This window comes from Sceloporus undulatus, chromosome 7 (genome assembly GCF_019175285.1).
Source record: "Sceloporus undulatus isolate JIND9_A2432 ecotype Alabama chromosome 7, SceUnd_v1.1, whole genome shotgun sequence".
NCBI classification, from domain to species: domain Eukaryota; kingdom Metazoa; phylum Chordata; class Lepidosauria; order Squamata; family Phrynosomatidae; genus Sceloporus; species Sceloporus undulatus.
In genome coordinates this window covers 50,956,499-50,973,716 of record NC_056528.1, presented here as the reverse complement: position 1 = coordinate 50,973,716, position 17,218 = coordinate 50,956,499, and the positions used below count along the sequence as shown (strand labels likewise).

At 47.7% G+C, this 17,218-nt stretch overlaps 2 protein-coding genes across 4 annotated transcripts in view; both read right to left on the bottom strand.

Moving 5' to 3' along the window:
- Positions 1-1,616, bottom strand: part of STARD8 (StAR related lipid transfer domain containing 8) — a 50,236-nt gene extending 48,620 nt beyond the window's left edge. Inside the window, exon 1 of the mRNA XM_042480535.1 lies at positions 1,481-1,616. Within this exon, the coding sequence (XP_042336469.1) occupies positions 1,481-1,525 (45 nt within the window). The 5' untranslated portion in view covers positions 1,526-1,616. The remainder of the gene's footprint in view (positions 1-1,480) is intronic.
- Positions 1,617-6,842: 5,226 nt separating this feature from the next.
- YIPF6 (Yip1 domain family member 6) overlaps positions 6,843-17,218 on the bottom strand; it is a 10,820-nt gene continuing 444 nt past the window's right edge. Inside the window, exons 2-8 of one of the 3 annotated variants that reach the window (XR_006105111.1) lie at positions 16,210-16,344; positions 15,665-15,743; positions 15,384-15,426; positions 14,186-14,311; positions 13,702-13,859; positions 13,039-13,209; positions 6,843-7,567 (exon numbers count right to left, since the gene is read on the bottom strand). Coding sequence is in view for 2 of the 3 variants with exons in the window: in XM_042480541.1 (XP_042336475.1) it covers positions 13,094-13,209; positions 13,702-13,859; positions 14,186-14,311; positions 15,384-15,426; positions 15,665-15,743; positions 16,210-16,344 (657 nt within the window). In the remaining variant the exon portion in view is untranslated. Of the gene's footprint in view, positions 7,568-10,883; positions 13,210-13,701; positions 13,860-14,185; positions 14,312-15,383; positions 15,427-15,664; positions 15,744-16,209; positions 16,345-17,218 lie in introns of those variants that run through there. The other 2 variants (XM_042480541.1, XM_042480540.1) reach the window with 2 other exon arrangements.

Genomic DNA, 17,218 nt, shown 5'->3' with positions numbered 1-17,218 from the left:
CCGGGGGTAGCCATCTTGGCCATATAGCAAATCCCATAACATCCCAAAAATTATATTATTATTATTATTATTAACCTCGGGCCAACCAAAAGGCACCATTGCATGTTGCAAGCTTTCGAAGTCACCCTGGCTTCTTCTTCACCGATCAAACAAGAAAAAGGAATGGAAGATGTTAGTCCCAGGCCTTCTGGATTCGAGAAGCTGGGTTTGAAGTAAATGTCTTTCGTTGCAAACGGACATGAAATTTCCTCGGCTTTGACCGCAGGGACAAAAAGGGAGAGGTGCCCTCCTCCCTTCCATCTGAACTAAGACCAGAAACAGAAAATGCAATTATAATAAATAAATAAATAAATAAATAAATAAATAAATAAATAAAATTATTCTTATCCCGCCTCTCCTATAAGATCAAGGCGGCAACAATTCTCATTGTTTAGATGTTCTCAGGCGACTGTGGTTGGCGCTGCAGCGTTGGTGTCTCTGCATAGTAAGGGATCAGCCATTTCTTGGATGCCGTTTGCTCTTTGACCCAGGCCCATCTTATCCACAACTTGAAGTCTTTATTCTCCTCTTGTTGGATTTCTTCTAGATTGTCTTCGCGTTCCCCGGACCTCTTCTTCCTCCTCACCTTTGTTGGCTGATCATCTTCCTTCCCAGCCTCCATGCTCTCCATCTGGGATCTCCTCTCGGTCGGCTTCTCCTTCATCCTGGCTCCGGCGCAGGGAGTCTCCAGATGTTGGGGTTAGGTTCACATTGGACACACCAAGTCGCTTGGAAAGATCAGTCCCAAAAGCATTATTGGGTGGCTGGAGGTGGTCTACACCAGCAAAGACGGGTCCTGAGCAAAGCTATTTATACGGCAAGTGTCCGTGACGTGGGCCCTTTGCATCCAGTGTGGCACACAGTGAGTATCCATGCAGGAACTCACACTCAAAGCACACAAAAACCCCTCCTTGACAGATGGCCATCAGGCTTTGCTTAAAAAGCCCTCTTTCCCCAAAGCGCTTTGCCCTCAAAGGCCAGCGGCCGAAAGAAGAAGCGCTGCAAAGCCCCATTGAAACACAAGGCGGCAAAGGGATGCGTTTGCAACTGTCACTTTGCAGTTGACTATTGCATCTTTTAAACATACTTTTTGTATCCCCCCTTTTCAAATCTTGACCAAATAAAACATAAGTAATGGAAAGCAGCTGTCTTGACAAAACAGATATATATATATATATATATATATATATATATATATATATATATAGGAAAGAGAAGTTGAAAGGCTCAGGGATGGAGAGTCAATGGGGAGAGTTTTCCTCCTGCTGGGTTTGCTCTGTCAGAAAGACAAAGCAGAGGCGCTTGCAACTAAGGAGGGGATGCAAAGCCGAAGGGAGACAGAGACCCCAAATACATCCTCATGCATCCAAATGTGCCCCTGATCTGTCAAAAAGTGTGCAGCCCAAAGAGTCTGATGGGGGAAGGGTCTTTCCTTCCTTACCTTGGCCCTCCTGAAGCAAGCCCAGAAGAAATCCAGGAATGGCATCTTGCAGGGAAACCTCCCAAATCCCTTTGACTCAGCAGCAATGAGAGGCCCTTGGGGGTCCCTCCATCAGCCCCCCAAAAGGAGAGCCCCCTTTGCCCCCCGGAGCCATGATGGAAATCTCTTCGGGCAGAAGAGGAAAGAGAGACTGGGAAGGATGGAGGGAGGGAAGAAAGGAGGAGAGAAGGAGGAGGAAGAGGAGGCGGACCCTGCTCCGATTCAAACCCGTTGGCTGGAAAGAGGCTGAGACCAGCATAAGGCTGGTTTTTGCTTTAATGGGGTCTAACGCCTTCTTCTGATGCATCTCTGCCTCTTCTGTCAGCTTTTTCCATGGTTGTTCCCCCCCTTTTCTGTTCTTCTCTGAATTTCCCTTAGAGCCTGTTTTTCTTCTTCTGAAGGACTGTTTTCTGGCTCTTCATGGAAAGGTCGCTTTGATGGACAGAACCAATTTTGCTCCCGATTCAGGAGAGCATCCTTGCCTTTGTGGAACTCCAGTCAACCGCTTGAGACCCCTCTCCTTTCCTCTGCCTTCTTCCATTGGATGGAAAGGAAATTCACCACGAAACTTAGAATTTAAATTAGACATTGAAAATTGAAATATACTCAGCTCCAAAGAACCAGCTTTTCCTCTTGCGAGGAATGGCCTGGAAACCCTCTGCCAGCGGTTATATTGAATTAGGATTCTGTGACTCATAGAAGCAGATGTTCATTCAAAAAGGGACAGGGTCTCACCCAACCAAAATGGCCACACACAGAACCAGCCCCTTTCCTCTTGCTTGCGTGAAGCTCTTCCTACTCCTCGTGTCTGATTAAATTAAATCGGGTTAAATTAAACTTAAATTCAATTAAAATGAGGTACGTACCAAATCGACAAAACGTCGCCTTTGTGCGAGCCACACCAACCAACCTCCATCACTCCTATCCAACGAATGGCAGGTTCTACGCCTCCAATGAAAAGATGCATTCCCTGCCTTTCCCTTCGCAACTTTGTTCGCGTGAAGCTCTTCGTACTCCTCTTTTTGGATTTCTTTGACATCCAGCCAGGTCCATAGCTAAGTGTTTAGGGGTCCTGGGACAGAGAGTACATTTGGGGCCCTAATGTCCCGAATCCTACCATGCACCGCGGGTGCCATCTTGGCGCACCGCTGTACACACGGAGTTGATGATGTGGCTCACCTGCTTATGAAACCTCTGTTGCAGCGGACAAAGGAGCCATGTTTTGCGGCTCCTTTGGGGTCCCCTTTGGCTGGGGTCCCCGAGGTGGGGCCCCAGTTGCATCTAGCATAATCCATTACTTCAGTTGGGTAGGAGGCCAGTACCTTGGGGTGCAGTGGGGGGCTGCGTCCACTTCCTCCATTAGGTCAACCCCCACAGAAACCAGCCTTTCCTCTCGCTTGCGTGAAGCTCTTCGTACTCCTCTTCTTGGGTTAAACTAAACTATGCTTCTCCTCCAGAATCGTAGAGAATAGCACAATAGGGCTAAGAGGGGAGAAGGAGGAGGAGAAGGGGGCCATGAGAGTCCAAAGAGAAAGGGGACAAGGTACAGCCTCATTTCTTTTTGTTGGCTTTCTTTGTGTGAAGCTCTTCATACTCCTCCTGTTGATGTAATTTCAATTAAAATCAGGTACGTACCAAATCGTCCAGGAGACCCGATTTGCCTTTGTGCGAGCCACATCAACCAACCTTTTCCAATAGTCAGTGGTGTCTGTGGTGAAAACGGAAAGACACAGCCCCTTCTTCCCTTTTCATGGCTTTGCTTGCGTGAAGGTCTTGATGCTCCCTTTTCATGATCTCATGGTTAAGATGGGATTTTTGGGATGCCCTCGGCTGGACAGGCACCCAGGACCCGGGGTGGCGGGTGGGGGGCTGCGGCCACTTCTTCCATTGGGTCAACCCCCACAGAAACCAGCCTTTCCTCTTGCTTGCGTGAAGCTCTTCGTACTCCTCTTCTTGGGTTAAATCAAACTAATAATAATAATAATAATGTTTATTTATAGACCGCTATTCCGCAATGATCATAGCGGTGTACAGTAAAATTGCAACACAATACAAAAAATGGCAAGGCCTCTTTCCCCCTCAAGATGGTGGTTGGAGGAGGGCTCTTTTTCTTCTAGGCCAGGCCTCTCTCCCCCTCAATAATTGCTGACCCCATAAATTTTGTAATGTTTTCTTAAGCAAGGAATACTCCGAGGCAGCTTTGCTAGTTCCTGCCTCTAAAATATAGCCTTAAGGAACAGTAAATGCAAGATTTTGTGCTTTCCCTCTGTATCTGTACAACAAAGATTTTTTTAGACAAAAAGAAAAATGTAATGGATCAGGTAGTTTCATTAATACTATTATTATGTCATCAGTTAGAGCAGTTAATTGATTTTTTATTAGTCAATCATTCAATTACTATTAACAGGCGCCAAAAGTGTTTAGCTTGTCAAGCCCATGATGGATGTAGGTCAAGCTATTGTGTGTTTGTCTAATGCAAAATGGACCACTCTCTCCTGTCAAATGGTTCCAGGGTCTCAGCGTCAGATTTCATCATGATGATCGTCCTCATCTTCATGCTGGGCTCCGACTGCCGTAGGCGCGGTGTTTGCCAAGACAGTAGGCTGTGGTTGATTCTGTATGGCCTGGTCTCGTGGAGCCTAATCATCTGAAGTGGGGGGAAAACCCTTATCAGAACTTCACCAAGGTGTCCCGACGGTGCACCATCAATGTACTCTTCTGTATTTGCAAGCTGCATGTTCATGTAGCCATCAACAGAAATGAGGTAGCCCTTATATTCCATTCCCCACTTCAGTTTCACCATCACGGCTTTGCCACCAGAATCATATAGAAAAGCAAAATAAGAAGGGGTCAGGAATGGGAATGGGTTAAGGGTCTTCTGTCTCTGGATGTATTCCAGGAGACGATGGAGATGCTGAGGCTGTTCTACCTGTGTATCTGTCATGAAACACTGTTTACACAGAAGCACACAGATCCAGCCTTTCCTCTTGCTTGCGTGATGCTCTTTGTACTCCTCATGTTGGATTCAATTCAATTCAATTAATGAAGACGTCTGCAGGTGTACTTGGTCTAAATCCCATGCAAAGCTATTTGTACAGCGAGGGTCTGTGGCGTGGGCCCTGGGGGTCCTCTGTGGGGTGCGGTGGGTGATCCAAGAACCCCCAGAGATGGCCATCCATCCGGCTTCTGACAAAAAAAACCTTTCCCCAAACTGTTTCACCCTCAAAGGCTGAAATAAGAAGAGCTGTGAAGTCCCATTAAAGCACATGGCAAAGGGATGTGTTTGAAACTGTTACTACTACATCTTTTAAATGTACTTTGTATTTGGAGAATTAGGGTCAGAGGAGGTTTTCCATGGCCTCCTTCTTCACCTGAGGAGGCTGAGAGAGTGTGACATACCCAAGGTCACCCAGTGGCTTTCGTGGCCCAGATGGGAATTGAGCCCTGGTCTTCAGTGTCAGTGTTTTTGGGAATTCCTCCTCAACAGAAGGCTGAAATGGAGGACTGGTCCTGGAGGACCTCTGGTCACTCTGGCAGAGAGGGAGAGCGGCTTGGGTGGCACAAGCCCAGAGCCCAATTCCTGAAACTGCAGGGTGGGTCAGGGCTATGGATGTTGCTTGTGGGCCCCCAGAGACAGGCCAGTAAACTGGGGCATTGCTCCCCAAATACTAATTCTGCCCCAGGAATGAAATGTTCCTCCCATCCCCAAATTTCTAGCATTGCAGAGAGGGAGACACTGGAAATTGCTCGCATCTTCTGTTTGCAGCACTTCATTCCTTTGGTTGCTTGGCCTGCTGCAAAGACGACTGCCAAGACAGCTACTAAATAAAGGACCAGAGTCTTTGGAGAGGCATTTCTTTGTAGTATCTGGAATAACAGGGAGTCCAAATATATGCTACGTGCCACACACACACACACACACACACGTATGCAAGCCTTGTCTACTGCCGGACGCTAGCAAAACTGGAATGGCCGGTGTCGCTTTACACTCGGTGCGTGTTATGGGGCCAAGCTGGGGTCTTGGGAGCAGAAATATTAATAGCCAAATATTAATAGCTGAGCTTCTGCCGTGCGTCATGCTCAAAACAGAGCCAAAATCCATTGGGACGCTTAAGGCTTGGGAATGGGGTGTGCGTTGTGTGACAATGCCAGGCATGGACACGGCTGACCCCTCAAGGACCAAGCCATGGAAGAAGACGAGAAGAAGACCTACTCCTCCTCCTTCTTCTGCTTCTCTGTTCCAAGGTGCCTTTGGACACAAATGCTCCCTTTGCTCTGCCTCAGTGTGCATGCGACACAGAGCGGAAATACATGATTCTTTGCAACAACAAGCTCCCATTACTCCTCCTCCTTCTCCCAGGTAAAAATGAAAATGGGAGGCAGGCATCTTACAACAGGAGAGTGGAAATGCCAAGGCAGTTTGAAGCATGTTCTCCCTTTCTGCTTGGCCTGACCATTTGGTCAAGCAGAGAGAGGAGGAAGAGGAGAGGAAGATCAACAGAAACCGCCTTTCAGAGAGAGCAGGCATCCAAGGCCCATTAGCATCCAGAGGGAACAACATCCCTTTCATTTGCCTCCTACTGAATGGATGCCTTGGAATGGATGCCAGCAAGGAGAAAGAGCTTGCAAAAGAAAAGAGGAGCCTGTGTGGGTTGCCAATGGGGTTGCCGAAAGGTTTGGGAGCAAACACACACAAACACACCAGGATGCCCCCCAACTCTAAGGGAATGGCAAGACCAAAAATATCTGGACCAAAGTGCCTTGCCTTCTATGGCTGACCATCGCCAAGGAGAGGTCTGGAAGAACTCACAGCAGCAACAACAACAACAAGGAAAAAGCGCTGGGGCAGCAATTTCGACCTCTGAAAGCCCAACAAGTGTGTGAGAGTGTGAGTGTGTTGGAGGTGAACCACAGAATGCATTGCTGGCATCTCTGGGCATTTCCCTGAATGCCTCTCCTCCCCTCCAGACCCACAATGTGGGTGTATACCAGTGTGTTTCATACCAGTGCGTTTCATTTTTGGACACAAAAAGGGGGTGTAGCTGTGAGGGGTGTGTATAACTAAATGAAAACATTGCCGCCGCCACCCAAAATAAGAGAGAAATGGAAAACCGTTCCGACATAGAGGTCTTCCTCCATGTGCTGCGTCCACCTTCCCTCAGTAACTCGGCCTGACCCTTTCCTTTGGACGCCTGCACTGGACAGACATACAGTTAACCATTTTGAACCTGACTGAGATTTTTAAAGGTTTGTGTCTGTGGGAGCCGCCTTGAGTCCTTAATGGGAGAACGGCGGCATACAAACGAAACAATTCAACCAAAACCCCACCAAACAACAATACCTTTATTGGACAAACCAAAATGCACAACATACAGGTCGCAAGCGTTCGGAGCGTTTGGCGTGCTCTGCTTTGTGACTGGTTTGATTTGCAAGTCTGATTGTTGAGATACACAATTCTGAGAAAAGACCTGCTAATAGCAGGGAACGCAGAACCCCCTTGATCTCTAAACTGAGCTCTGACCATGCTGTTCATGAAATAGCTTTCTGTTCCGCAGCAGTGTTTCCTTGGCAGGAATTGGGATTCCTTTGCAGGCGTTTGGATCATGCCACGGTCCGTTCATTTCTTTCCTGCTTTGCTACTCACACTACAAAACTCCCTTATGGGATATCACTTAAAGAGGGTGACGTAACCCCATCAATCGCTGTGGCCAAGCCTGGCGTTTCTTTATGGCAATGGGCAGCTGTCCAAAGAAGAAGAGGAGGAGGTCTTGCTGGAATTGGGCCCTTGCCCCAGGGATGGACGTCTGCAAATATGCCAGGCCATCATCTTCCACTTGCCAAAGCTGGTTGAAAATAAACAGAAACAACTACCTGGCCCCAGGTCAGGTCCTGCAACAAGGAGGAAGGCATTTCGCTGGTCTCCAAAACCTGGAAAGAGCCACTTCTCACTCTTGCACTCAGCTCTGGGTGCAGTTCTTGCTGCGTTCATTTATTTCATTACAATTACTTTTGTGCTTTGGGTTCAGTTTGCAAGTAAGCTGAAGTAAGCTGAGGACAAAAGGGGAAAGTGGGCTGAGAAATTAGGACATCTTTAACAATGGCACAACTGTCGAACAGCAACCTGCTTTTGCCCTCTGAACTCAGTGAGTATGAACTGAAGTTGAGGACGAAGGTGGAAAGCGAAGAGAGAAACTGGGGCATTTTAAAAGCAGTCGGAAAAGCAGGACAACAGCGGAACAATAGCAATCAGCAATCTTGCCAAAATGGGACAGTTAGAAGGCCATAGTAATTTGCAAAAGGCACTGAAACACTGTGGGAATCACGCGGTCCACAGATGAATTAAATTGCCTGGGTCCCTTTGCAAAAGCCAGGAGGGCCGGGTGACCGTTTGGGCGTGCGAGTATTGCTTTATGAAATGCCTGGCTACTCTCCCAGTTGCAATTCCCACTGTGAATGGGAGGGAGGGAGGGAAGGAATGCAACGGGTGGGACAGAAATAACTGAGCGGAGCCAGAAGCGCACTATAAAAAATGTGCCACGTGGAGCACAGCACATGCGAGGAGGAGGAGGAAACGCAGGCCATCAGGCGCCTCTCTTTGCAAGGAAGGAGGTCAACGGAAGCACACACACCCTATTTGTTTACAAGCTCTGCCGTCCTTCTCTGCCCCCCACAAGGAGGGCAGGTGGCTGGAGAGAAGGGAAGACCAGGCCGAGGGAGTGACCAGAGGGACACAGAGGCCTTGGCTGGACCCTTGGCTGGAAGTGGCGCTGGTGGGTCTGAGTGCAACCTTAAAGCACACACAAATAACAAGATAAAAATAAGTCATGAGGTTTAGGAACAGCATAAGAATGACTGCGGCTGGCTTCCTCTTGCTGGTCTCCAAGAGAGGCAGCCATGTCCCCCAAAACTGGCTGGATCCTATAGAGGACAAGAGGAATTTAGGTACAGCAGCTGCATTAAAGCAGCCAGGAAAGGTACTGAATGGAAAGCACTCTGCCTCCAAGCGGCAGCAACAGGCAATGCATCAGATTTGCGGTCCTTCAACACTGTAACTAATACAGCTTCAAATACAGTGGTCCTTCCATATTTGCTGGGGTCAGGGGTGAAGGGCCCCCATGAAAGTGGAAAACCCCAAATTAAAAACAAAACACTATTCTTTGTACCTGAGAAAACATCTCTCTACGAATCTCTAGCTCTTCCAGTGCAACTCTGAGCTCAGCATCTGCCAGAATCACGCTGGAGGACCTACAAATCCCTAGAGAAGTGCTTCCTTTTAGAATTTCTAAGGCGGGTTACAAACGGCCCTCAAGGGGCCGTTTTCTCGCCGCCGCCATTCGCTGCGCAGGGAAGCCCCAGCTGCCAGACCGCGAGGCTTCCCTGCGCAGCAAAAAAGGAGCAGCGAAATGCCGCTCCTTTTTTGAACGCAGAAGTGGCGCCGCGAGGGGTGGAGTGCGCCCTCGCGACGTCACTTCCGTCGCGACACGTCTGGACGCATAGCGTCCAGTACGTCAACATGGCGGCGCCCATGTGGATGGGCACCACAAAAAAGTACGCGCTCCGCGCGTACTGGGAGGAAGGGCCGTCAGGAAGGTAAGAACCTTCCTAACCCTAATACGGCCCTTCCTAACCCTAGTACGCGCGGAGCGCGTACTTTATGGCGGTGTGTATCCCGCCTAAGTACTCCAACCCAACTCTATGGTCAACTTTGGGCAGAACTGCGCTGGAAGACCTAAAGATTCCTAGAGAGAATATATTAATCCAACCCACAAAAAAAAATCAAATCCACAAAAGTGAAGGCTGCAAATTGGAGGGCCAACTGTATAACTTGTGGTCTTATATTAACTCCATCGATGCATCTGAAAAAGTGTGTGAAAATCCACAAAGCCCTTCCTTTCACCCAATGAGCTACTCGTCCTGCAAGGCTGGCTGCAGTACTTTTGTGGCAGCACTGGGAGCTTTATGATCCAAGTCACCCGTAATAAAGGATATGGGGAATTCTTACACTCACCTGATGATATTTACTTGAAAGGGATATAAGAGAAAGAAAGAGATCATGACATAAAAGCTAGGCCTGTCCCAAAGTTGAGTCCAGATAAACAAGTGTGCTTTGCTTTGCCAGAGTCTGGGAGCTGGCTTGATAGCAGACCAGATTGGTTCCTGGACGACTGTGGTTTGTGAGATATTCTCAGAAGGAACCAAGAGGAATGCAACTGAAAAATGCCTCTGCTGCCCAAAAGGAATGACAGAAAACCCACGCTTGTGATAATTCTGTATCCGCATGGGAGCAACACAACCCTAAGGCAAGGACCACAAATTATAGCAGGCATATCAAACCCACCAGTTCCCATTGGAACTCATTTTGCAAAGGGACAGCCACATTCTGAGAACCGGTGGGCTGCGCTCAATGCCTGGGATTCTTACGAATCTGGAATCCAAGGCTGTTATCCTGTCTTCCTGGGGGACATGTTCCCAACCTGTTGATGCAATGAACACAAAACTCACCAGCCTCCAGCTTTCCCTGGTGCAGGGCCTGGGGTTGGGCCCAAGGCCTTTCACTACCCACTTCTTAAAGGTTTGCCCAGAGAATGTAACTGTTCCACTAAACCTCAGCCAAGAATTCTTTCTGCAAGGGAGGTCACAGAGCACCTGGTTTTCCCTTTTAGCATTCTGTGAAGCCGAAAATGACGCAAGCACTTGCCCATCTCTGCTCTCTCCGGTGCATCCAGGAGGATCTTCTGTAATGCCTGGGTTTCTTTCCTTCTAAAAGGCAAAGGCACCCTCTTCAAAAATGTATGTATTTTCCAGAAAGTCCCCCAAGCTCCTGCTGTAAGGATGCGCACACCCTTTGGCACACCCTGCAAGGCCAGTTACCTACCAACCCCATGCTCAATATTCCTCTCTCTCTCTAGCACAGGAAAGAGACTTCCTGCAAACCAATGTGCTAAACAAGTATGCAATGGGATCTTGTAGCACCTCTGAGACTGTTTTGTAAGACTTGGTAGGCTTCCTCAGATCCATGGATTGAAGTGGTGCCCAAGAAGAACCTTTATGGTCAACCTGCAGGGCTAGCCATAGAAATGCCCACCTTGTGGGTCTAGGGATGAAGAGACAAGTTCAGATTTTAAACTCTGGTCCTTGTGGGACAAAGGCAGGAGGAAAGATGTTGCCTAAGGACATGGAAGGGTGGATGACCCTATGAATGGTGTGTGGGGGGGGGGGGGGGGGGGGTATACGTACTACGCATACGATAACAGAAAGGATCCGTCTGCAAAGAATGTACACAAGTGTCAAATCTTTGAATATCCAAAATTTGGAAAGTAAGAGCTACAGGAAAGATTGGCTGAATATGACACAGGATACAGACTTACGTCACACGCCTCCTCCAGCCTTTTAATTTACAAAAATTTACAAATAATTTACATGTTTCATTCCCCAACGCAAACACATATACACACGCAAAGTAACAGCGGCGCTATGTACAAGACCAACACTGAAAAATAAAGAGTCGGAAAGGCTTCCCCCCCACATCTGAAGCAGCTGACAGGATAATCATTTGACAAAACTGACAGTAAACCCTGTAGATTTAGTGTTGCTTTCAGGACAAGAACCTCTTTCCCAAGTTTATTAAGGAGAAAAGAAAAGAAATCTGCCCGTATTTCCACTACTTTGAGCATCCCTGCTCTTCCTGGTGGAACATCAACCATCACCTTGTCACCAAACCTAAATGACATATTGTGCTTGCAGGTCTTAAGATGCTCCCAGGTCTCTAAACATGGAAGCACTTATGGGAAGGAAGGGTTGGAACCCACTCTCCTTCGAAGGGCCCACATTCCTCCCCTCCTGGTGCCTCCATTCTTCCCAAGTTTCGAACCATGGCAGCATTGCAGACAGATTTTATACCACTCAGGACCAAGTCCCACTTGCTTTTTCCTGCAATGGATCTCACAGTTTATAAACATTGGCCACGTATTCCTACCCACAAAACTGGAAAGGCAGAAGCCCAATTTTTAAAAAAGCAAAAGCAAAATAAATATATGTACTCACAGTTTCTCTTCAACTATGATCTACATGCTCTAATGGTCTCAAACTGGGAACTTCAGAAATAGTCAACCATGTAAACCCAAACTTTTGATACACAAGTGATCCATGGATTTGGAAACAGCTCCGTCTGGAACACCAGAACTGGACAACGCTAATTTTAAGCATCTCATGGTAGATCGGTCTTGAATACATTCAGGCTGACTGAACACAATCTAATCATGTCTTGTATTGGACTATTAGGTAGCAAGAGAAAGCACTGACATTACCTGCTAATTTTCTGGCCCCAAACCTCAAAACCAGCAAACAAAAGAGATGTTAAGAGCCATACTGGGAAGAGAGTTATGCACAATGATAGCTTCCTTAGCCAAAAAGCCTTTGTATGCCAGCACTTCACCAGTGAGAGAAAAAGATACCCGAAGCACAAAGCAAATGTTAAATAGAGCAACTCACACTTTCTGCTCAGAAGCCACACAGGCATTTGAATTACAATCTGTCATGCCTTGGATGACCTCCCCATGAAAAGCAGGCGGAAGTGGGCCAAAGACAAGCAGATCGCCAAATGACTGGTTAAATGACCCTTCCCTTGGATGACTGAGGAAAGGCCAGGCCAGAGAACAAGCATATGATAGGACTCACTCTCTCACACCTATTTCTCATCCAGGGCAGGCAGAAGAACTGTTTTAGAGGAACCTCCTCTGTCAATAAAGAAGCTGTCAACAAACAGTTCCTTCTCTATCCAGGAAATCCCATAAAACAAGGTTCTCCTTAATGCTTGTAGAAAAACACACTGCCCAGGCCTGCACAGTTCCCCATACGCTTGCAATGCACAGAACATACTGAAAGAGTCAGTCGCCTTGTGTTGCATTCATGTTTTCTGGAGCAAAGCCCTCTGATGTGCTTTGGCTTGGTGCGAAGAGACTACATGCAGTTCTTATTTGGATGAAAAACTAAAAACGGATGAAAGAACAAGGAAGAACAAAAGACAAGCCCCCTGAACCAACTTCCTTCTCTTTGTAGGCTGAAAGGATTTTGAAAGCCTCTCCAAATCAAAAGTCAACCAAGGTTCAAGGATGCATAAGGCAAAATTCTACTGAACGCTGAGTGCCAAAGTAGAAAGGAGTTCTAAGTAAGCTGGTTAAATGTCAGTATCCCAACACATTCCTTTATCAGCAGTTGTCATGGCCCAGGTATGTGGCTTTTTGTGTTGCTGTTCCTCCATCATAAGCATTCTTCAGATATCCTGCTTAGCCGCTCATTCACAATCGGAGCAGGGGAAGAACTGAACCCAGCAGGCAGACCGTCGGTTGTGGTTTTAGAACCCAAAACACCTAAGCGGCTCTTTGGCGCATTCCTTTGGTTTGGCCTATGGGCCACCCGGCCTTCCACAACACAAACAACAGAAGGCAGGCAGATAAATTAGAGGACGGGGCAACTATTGAGAGCGACTTCTACTACAAAACAAAGGATAATGAACCCACCCTCCAAAGGAAAAGCCACCTTCAGTTTTTGTAGTCTTTGCTGCTCCGGCATTTGCTATGGAGTGAAGGTGAGGATCATCCAGCTGATAACAAAATAGAAAAGGAAAATGGGGTAGACCACCAGGGCCTTGCGGTTGGGGGGCTGGCTGTCCGCCAGGAAGGCTGTGGATGCTGGAAGGAAAGAAGAGAAAAGAAACGCTGTGAAAACAACAACAGCAACTACGGCTCTATCATCATCATTATTAGCAGTAATAGAAGAAGTACTCTGCCTTTCTCCAAAAATTGGGACTCAAGGCAGCTTACGATTTTAAAAAGAATACAGTGGTACCCCGGGTTACGAATTTAATTCGTTCCGCGGCGCCGTTCGTAACCCGAAAGATTTTGCAACCCGAAAAAAGGCTTTCCGCTAGCGCTGGAAAGCCGCAGCTTTTAAATTTCGTGCCAAAAAGCGTCGAAACACACCGAAAAAAAAATTCGTAACCCGAAAAATCTTTCGTTACCCGGAACAGTTTTTTCCAAGCTAACTTTTTCGTACCCCGGAAATTTCGTAACACGATCAATTCGTATCCCGGGGTACCACTGTACAGCTAAAATCATAGAAAAAGTCAGTATTTTAGGTCACTCTAACAGAAACAAAGCGGCATCCCTCTGCCTCCAACTCACCCAGCGTTGACCAGCCGAACATGGCTGTCACTACTAGGAGGCGCACAATGAAGCCGGCGGTCCCAGCACTCGCTATCAGCACCAGCCTGCAGACGAAGAGAGCCACCGTCAATGGCAGGATGCAGTAGCCCAGGACACAGAGGCTCTGAAAGAAAGAGCTGGAAGGGGAGAGAGAAGGACCCTTGGAGTGAGCTGGGCCTCAGCAAACAGGCAGATGGTAAGAAGAGTCCTCAACAGGACCATGGCCGGATGTCTGGCAGTACAGACAGTTTGCAGCAAAAGGAAACACAAAAAACCCTCTTACCAATCTCCCAAAACCCTCCTAGAATCCCTCCCCAAAATACCCCCTTTTCCTTCTGTCTCTCCTTCAGGGAAGTCATCACACTTGCTCGCCATTTTGAAGGAGTAACAGAGAAGTATTTTGATGCACTCAGATGGTGTGAGTGTGGCAAACTGGCCCCCAACCCGGCACTAAGACACTCACATGGTTCCTCCAAGCAGCTTGGAGTTTAGCGTAATGACGACCGCTCCGAACCAGATGATAACAAACACTTCTGCAAACTGCGGCCCTCTGTCTTCGGTGCTGTCCGCTGCCCCTCCCTGAAGCATTCTAGGAAAGGGAGAACCAAGAGCTAACAGACTGGCATGAAACAGAAGGCGTTTCCTTGCATATTTCACTGATTCCTCCTCTCATTTCCCCAAATGTCTCCTGCCACTAAACTCAGTGGAGGAGCCCTGGAGAGCCAACATCGCCAAAGCAGGTTGTTAAGGCCACAGCCTACAACTGGGCTGGACTGGTGTACGAGAATCCTGTAAACCGGATAAAACAACTGTTGTGTAGGCTCCCATTGAGGTCAACAGAACCATGGCTTTTAAAATAGCCTAAAGCTTATTCCCAGCTCAACCATGGAAACCCACTGGGTAACCTTGGGCAAGGCACACTCTACCCCTTTGATGAAACGTGCCAAGAACACCCCATGATAAATGACATGAAGGCACAAAACAACAACAAACCTTATGTCATTAGTGTGACTTTTTAAATATACTTTCTCTAGTCCTGTGTGTGTCAGACTGCTTGAAGACTGTGGCCTGCATCTTACAGCAAGGTGCAGCCCCACAAGTGCAGTCCCATGTCCTTCCGCCCCATGAAACCTGCTATGGTTGTTTTCCCAAGGAGAAATGATTCAGACCAGAGAAGCAGCTGGTCTCAGCTTCCTTATGGGAAACAAATGAAGGCGCACTGTCAAATGGAGTGCATATACCTTCTCCTTCCCCTGGGAACACAAAGCACTTTGATCTTCATGTCCTTGTGGGAGAGCGCAAGGACAAGAGACTAGCTCTTCACACCCTGGATGGAAAACGAATAACACATGCATGTATCACTAACAGGATGCCATCCAATGTGTTATATAAGTTTTTAAACAGGACAGGGGCTCAAAAATATATTAGGAACAGGAGGTAAAAGTGAAGATTTCGCCACCTGCTGCTGCTATTGCTATCGAAGAAACCTGAATGCTTACAACTGTGTGGAACAAACAGTTACTCCTAACAAAGTTTAGATTTGGTGGTTCCCTCCCAATGAACAAAAACAGTAGAGCAAGGAGAGAGTGAAGGAGAAAGGAAAGGGGAAAGGCAAGAGAAATTGAGAACGAGTACAAAAACAAGAACCCACAAGTACTTACAGTGCAAGTAAAACACACAGGACCAGTGGGCCCCACAAGTCCCCTGTGAGGAAACAAAGGAACAAGGCATGCAGATAACAGTTCTGTGAAGAGAAGTCCTCTTCCCCACCAAAGCATCACCTCTGCTCTTTTCCCTACTCCAGATCCTGAACTCATCCCTGCAGCATCCCACTTGGCCATCAGCCCATGCGCAGGCTTTCAGACCACTTCACTGGACTTTCAAAGGTGTTCATACTTATTCCTAGAGCTTTCAAGGCTCTGAAGCGGATCATGGCACTTACAGTCTCTCAGGAGGGTGCTGCTCTTCTTTGGATACATAACATGGACAAACTTCTTCCCGACAGCTTTCAGATCTCGCATCTATAAAGTCAAAGAGATTATCTAGGTTACCCTGAAGAAGGGCGCCTTTTGTTGTTGCTGTTGCAATGCCTTCAAGTCATTTCCAACTTATGGCAATCCTCTCATGGCAGCATTTGTTCAGAGAGACTTTGTTTCTGCCTTCATTCAATTGAGTGGCGTTATTTTTCCTCAATTCGAAACGCACTGCAGAAACAACCCAGTCTGAGACTGTTTTAACTGCCCTGGCTCAATGCTAGGGGATTCTGGGAACTGTAGTTTTGTGAGACATTTAGCCTTCTCTGTCATAATAAAACCAAATTTCCCAGGATTCCCTAGCATTGAGCCAGGGCAGTTAAAGCGGTCTCAAACTGGATTGTTTCTGCAGTGTGTTTTGGCCCTAATTCCGCACTGAAGTCCATGCGGCGACAGACAAGTGTCTCAGGGCCTCCTCCTCCTCTGTTCATGCCTGATGACATGGAGTACTTACAATGGTCTCCTTGACTGGTTCATCCAGCGTGGAGCCGTCTTCGTCGGGAGAAGAAGAGGCAGACCCCACGGGGACGGTGATCTCTCCTTCCACGGGGATGTCTTCTGATATCGACACATCCGCAAGGCCTGCAAACTACACGTTTACAACAAGGTTCTTTAAGAGACGCATGTTTCCGAAAGCTACAGACTGAGCCAGCTATGTCTGCCAAAGCATTAATATGATGCACAGCTGATGGCCTTTGAATGTTTGCTCTGGAGAAAATGACTCAACTCCTGGGGAAGCACAGCTCCCAAAAGCACCGCAACCCGCTGTTTGTGTCACACAGTGACAGCCTCCCCAGCTCTTCCAATGCAAGACTTGCTCAGAGGAGGATTTGCCATGGCTGTGATCCGCCCAACAAGGCAGCCGGTGGGTTTCCATGGCTGAGGTGGGATTTGAACCCTGGTCTCCAGAGTCGTAGCCCAACGCTGGGTCTCTCTGTGGGGATTTCCTGCCAGAAAGCCTCTTTGCAAACTGCAGCAGATCAGCCAGGATCCCTCAGTCCTCCTCCCTCCCTCCCTTGTTGCTTATGCCCAGGGCCTTTGGGGGATCTACTGACACAAATGGCAGTAGCTGCCCACAGGGAAAGATAGGGCAAGCCTTCCCCAATGGTTCCCTATGGGCAAGCATTCTCTAATGATTCCCTATGGGCAAGTATTTTCTAACCATCCTCTATGGACCAGTATTCCCCAAGGATTCCCCATGGACAGCTATTATGCAATGGTTCCCTATGGGCAAGTATTCTGTAACTGATCTCTATGGGCAAATATCCCCCAGTATTTCACTGTGGGCAAATGTTCTCCAATGGATCCCTATGGGGCCAGTAATTCCAAAGACTTCTCTATGGGGCAAGCGTTCCCCAATGGTTCCCTACGAGCAGCAATCCCCCAACGGATCCCTATGGGGCAGGCATTCCCCAATGGGCAAATGTTCTCCAATGGATCCCTATGGGGCCAGTAATTCCAAA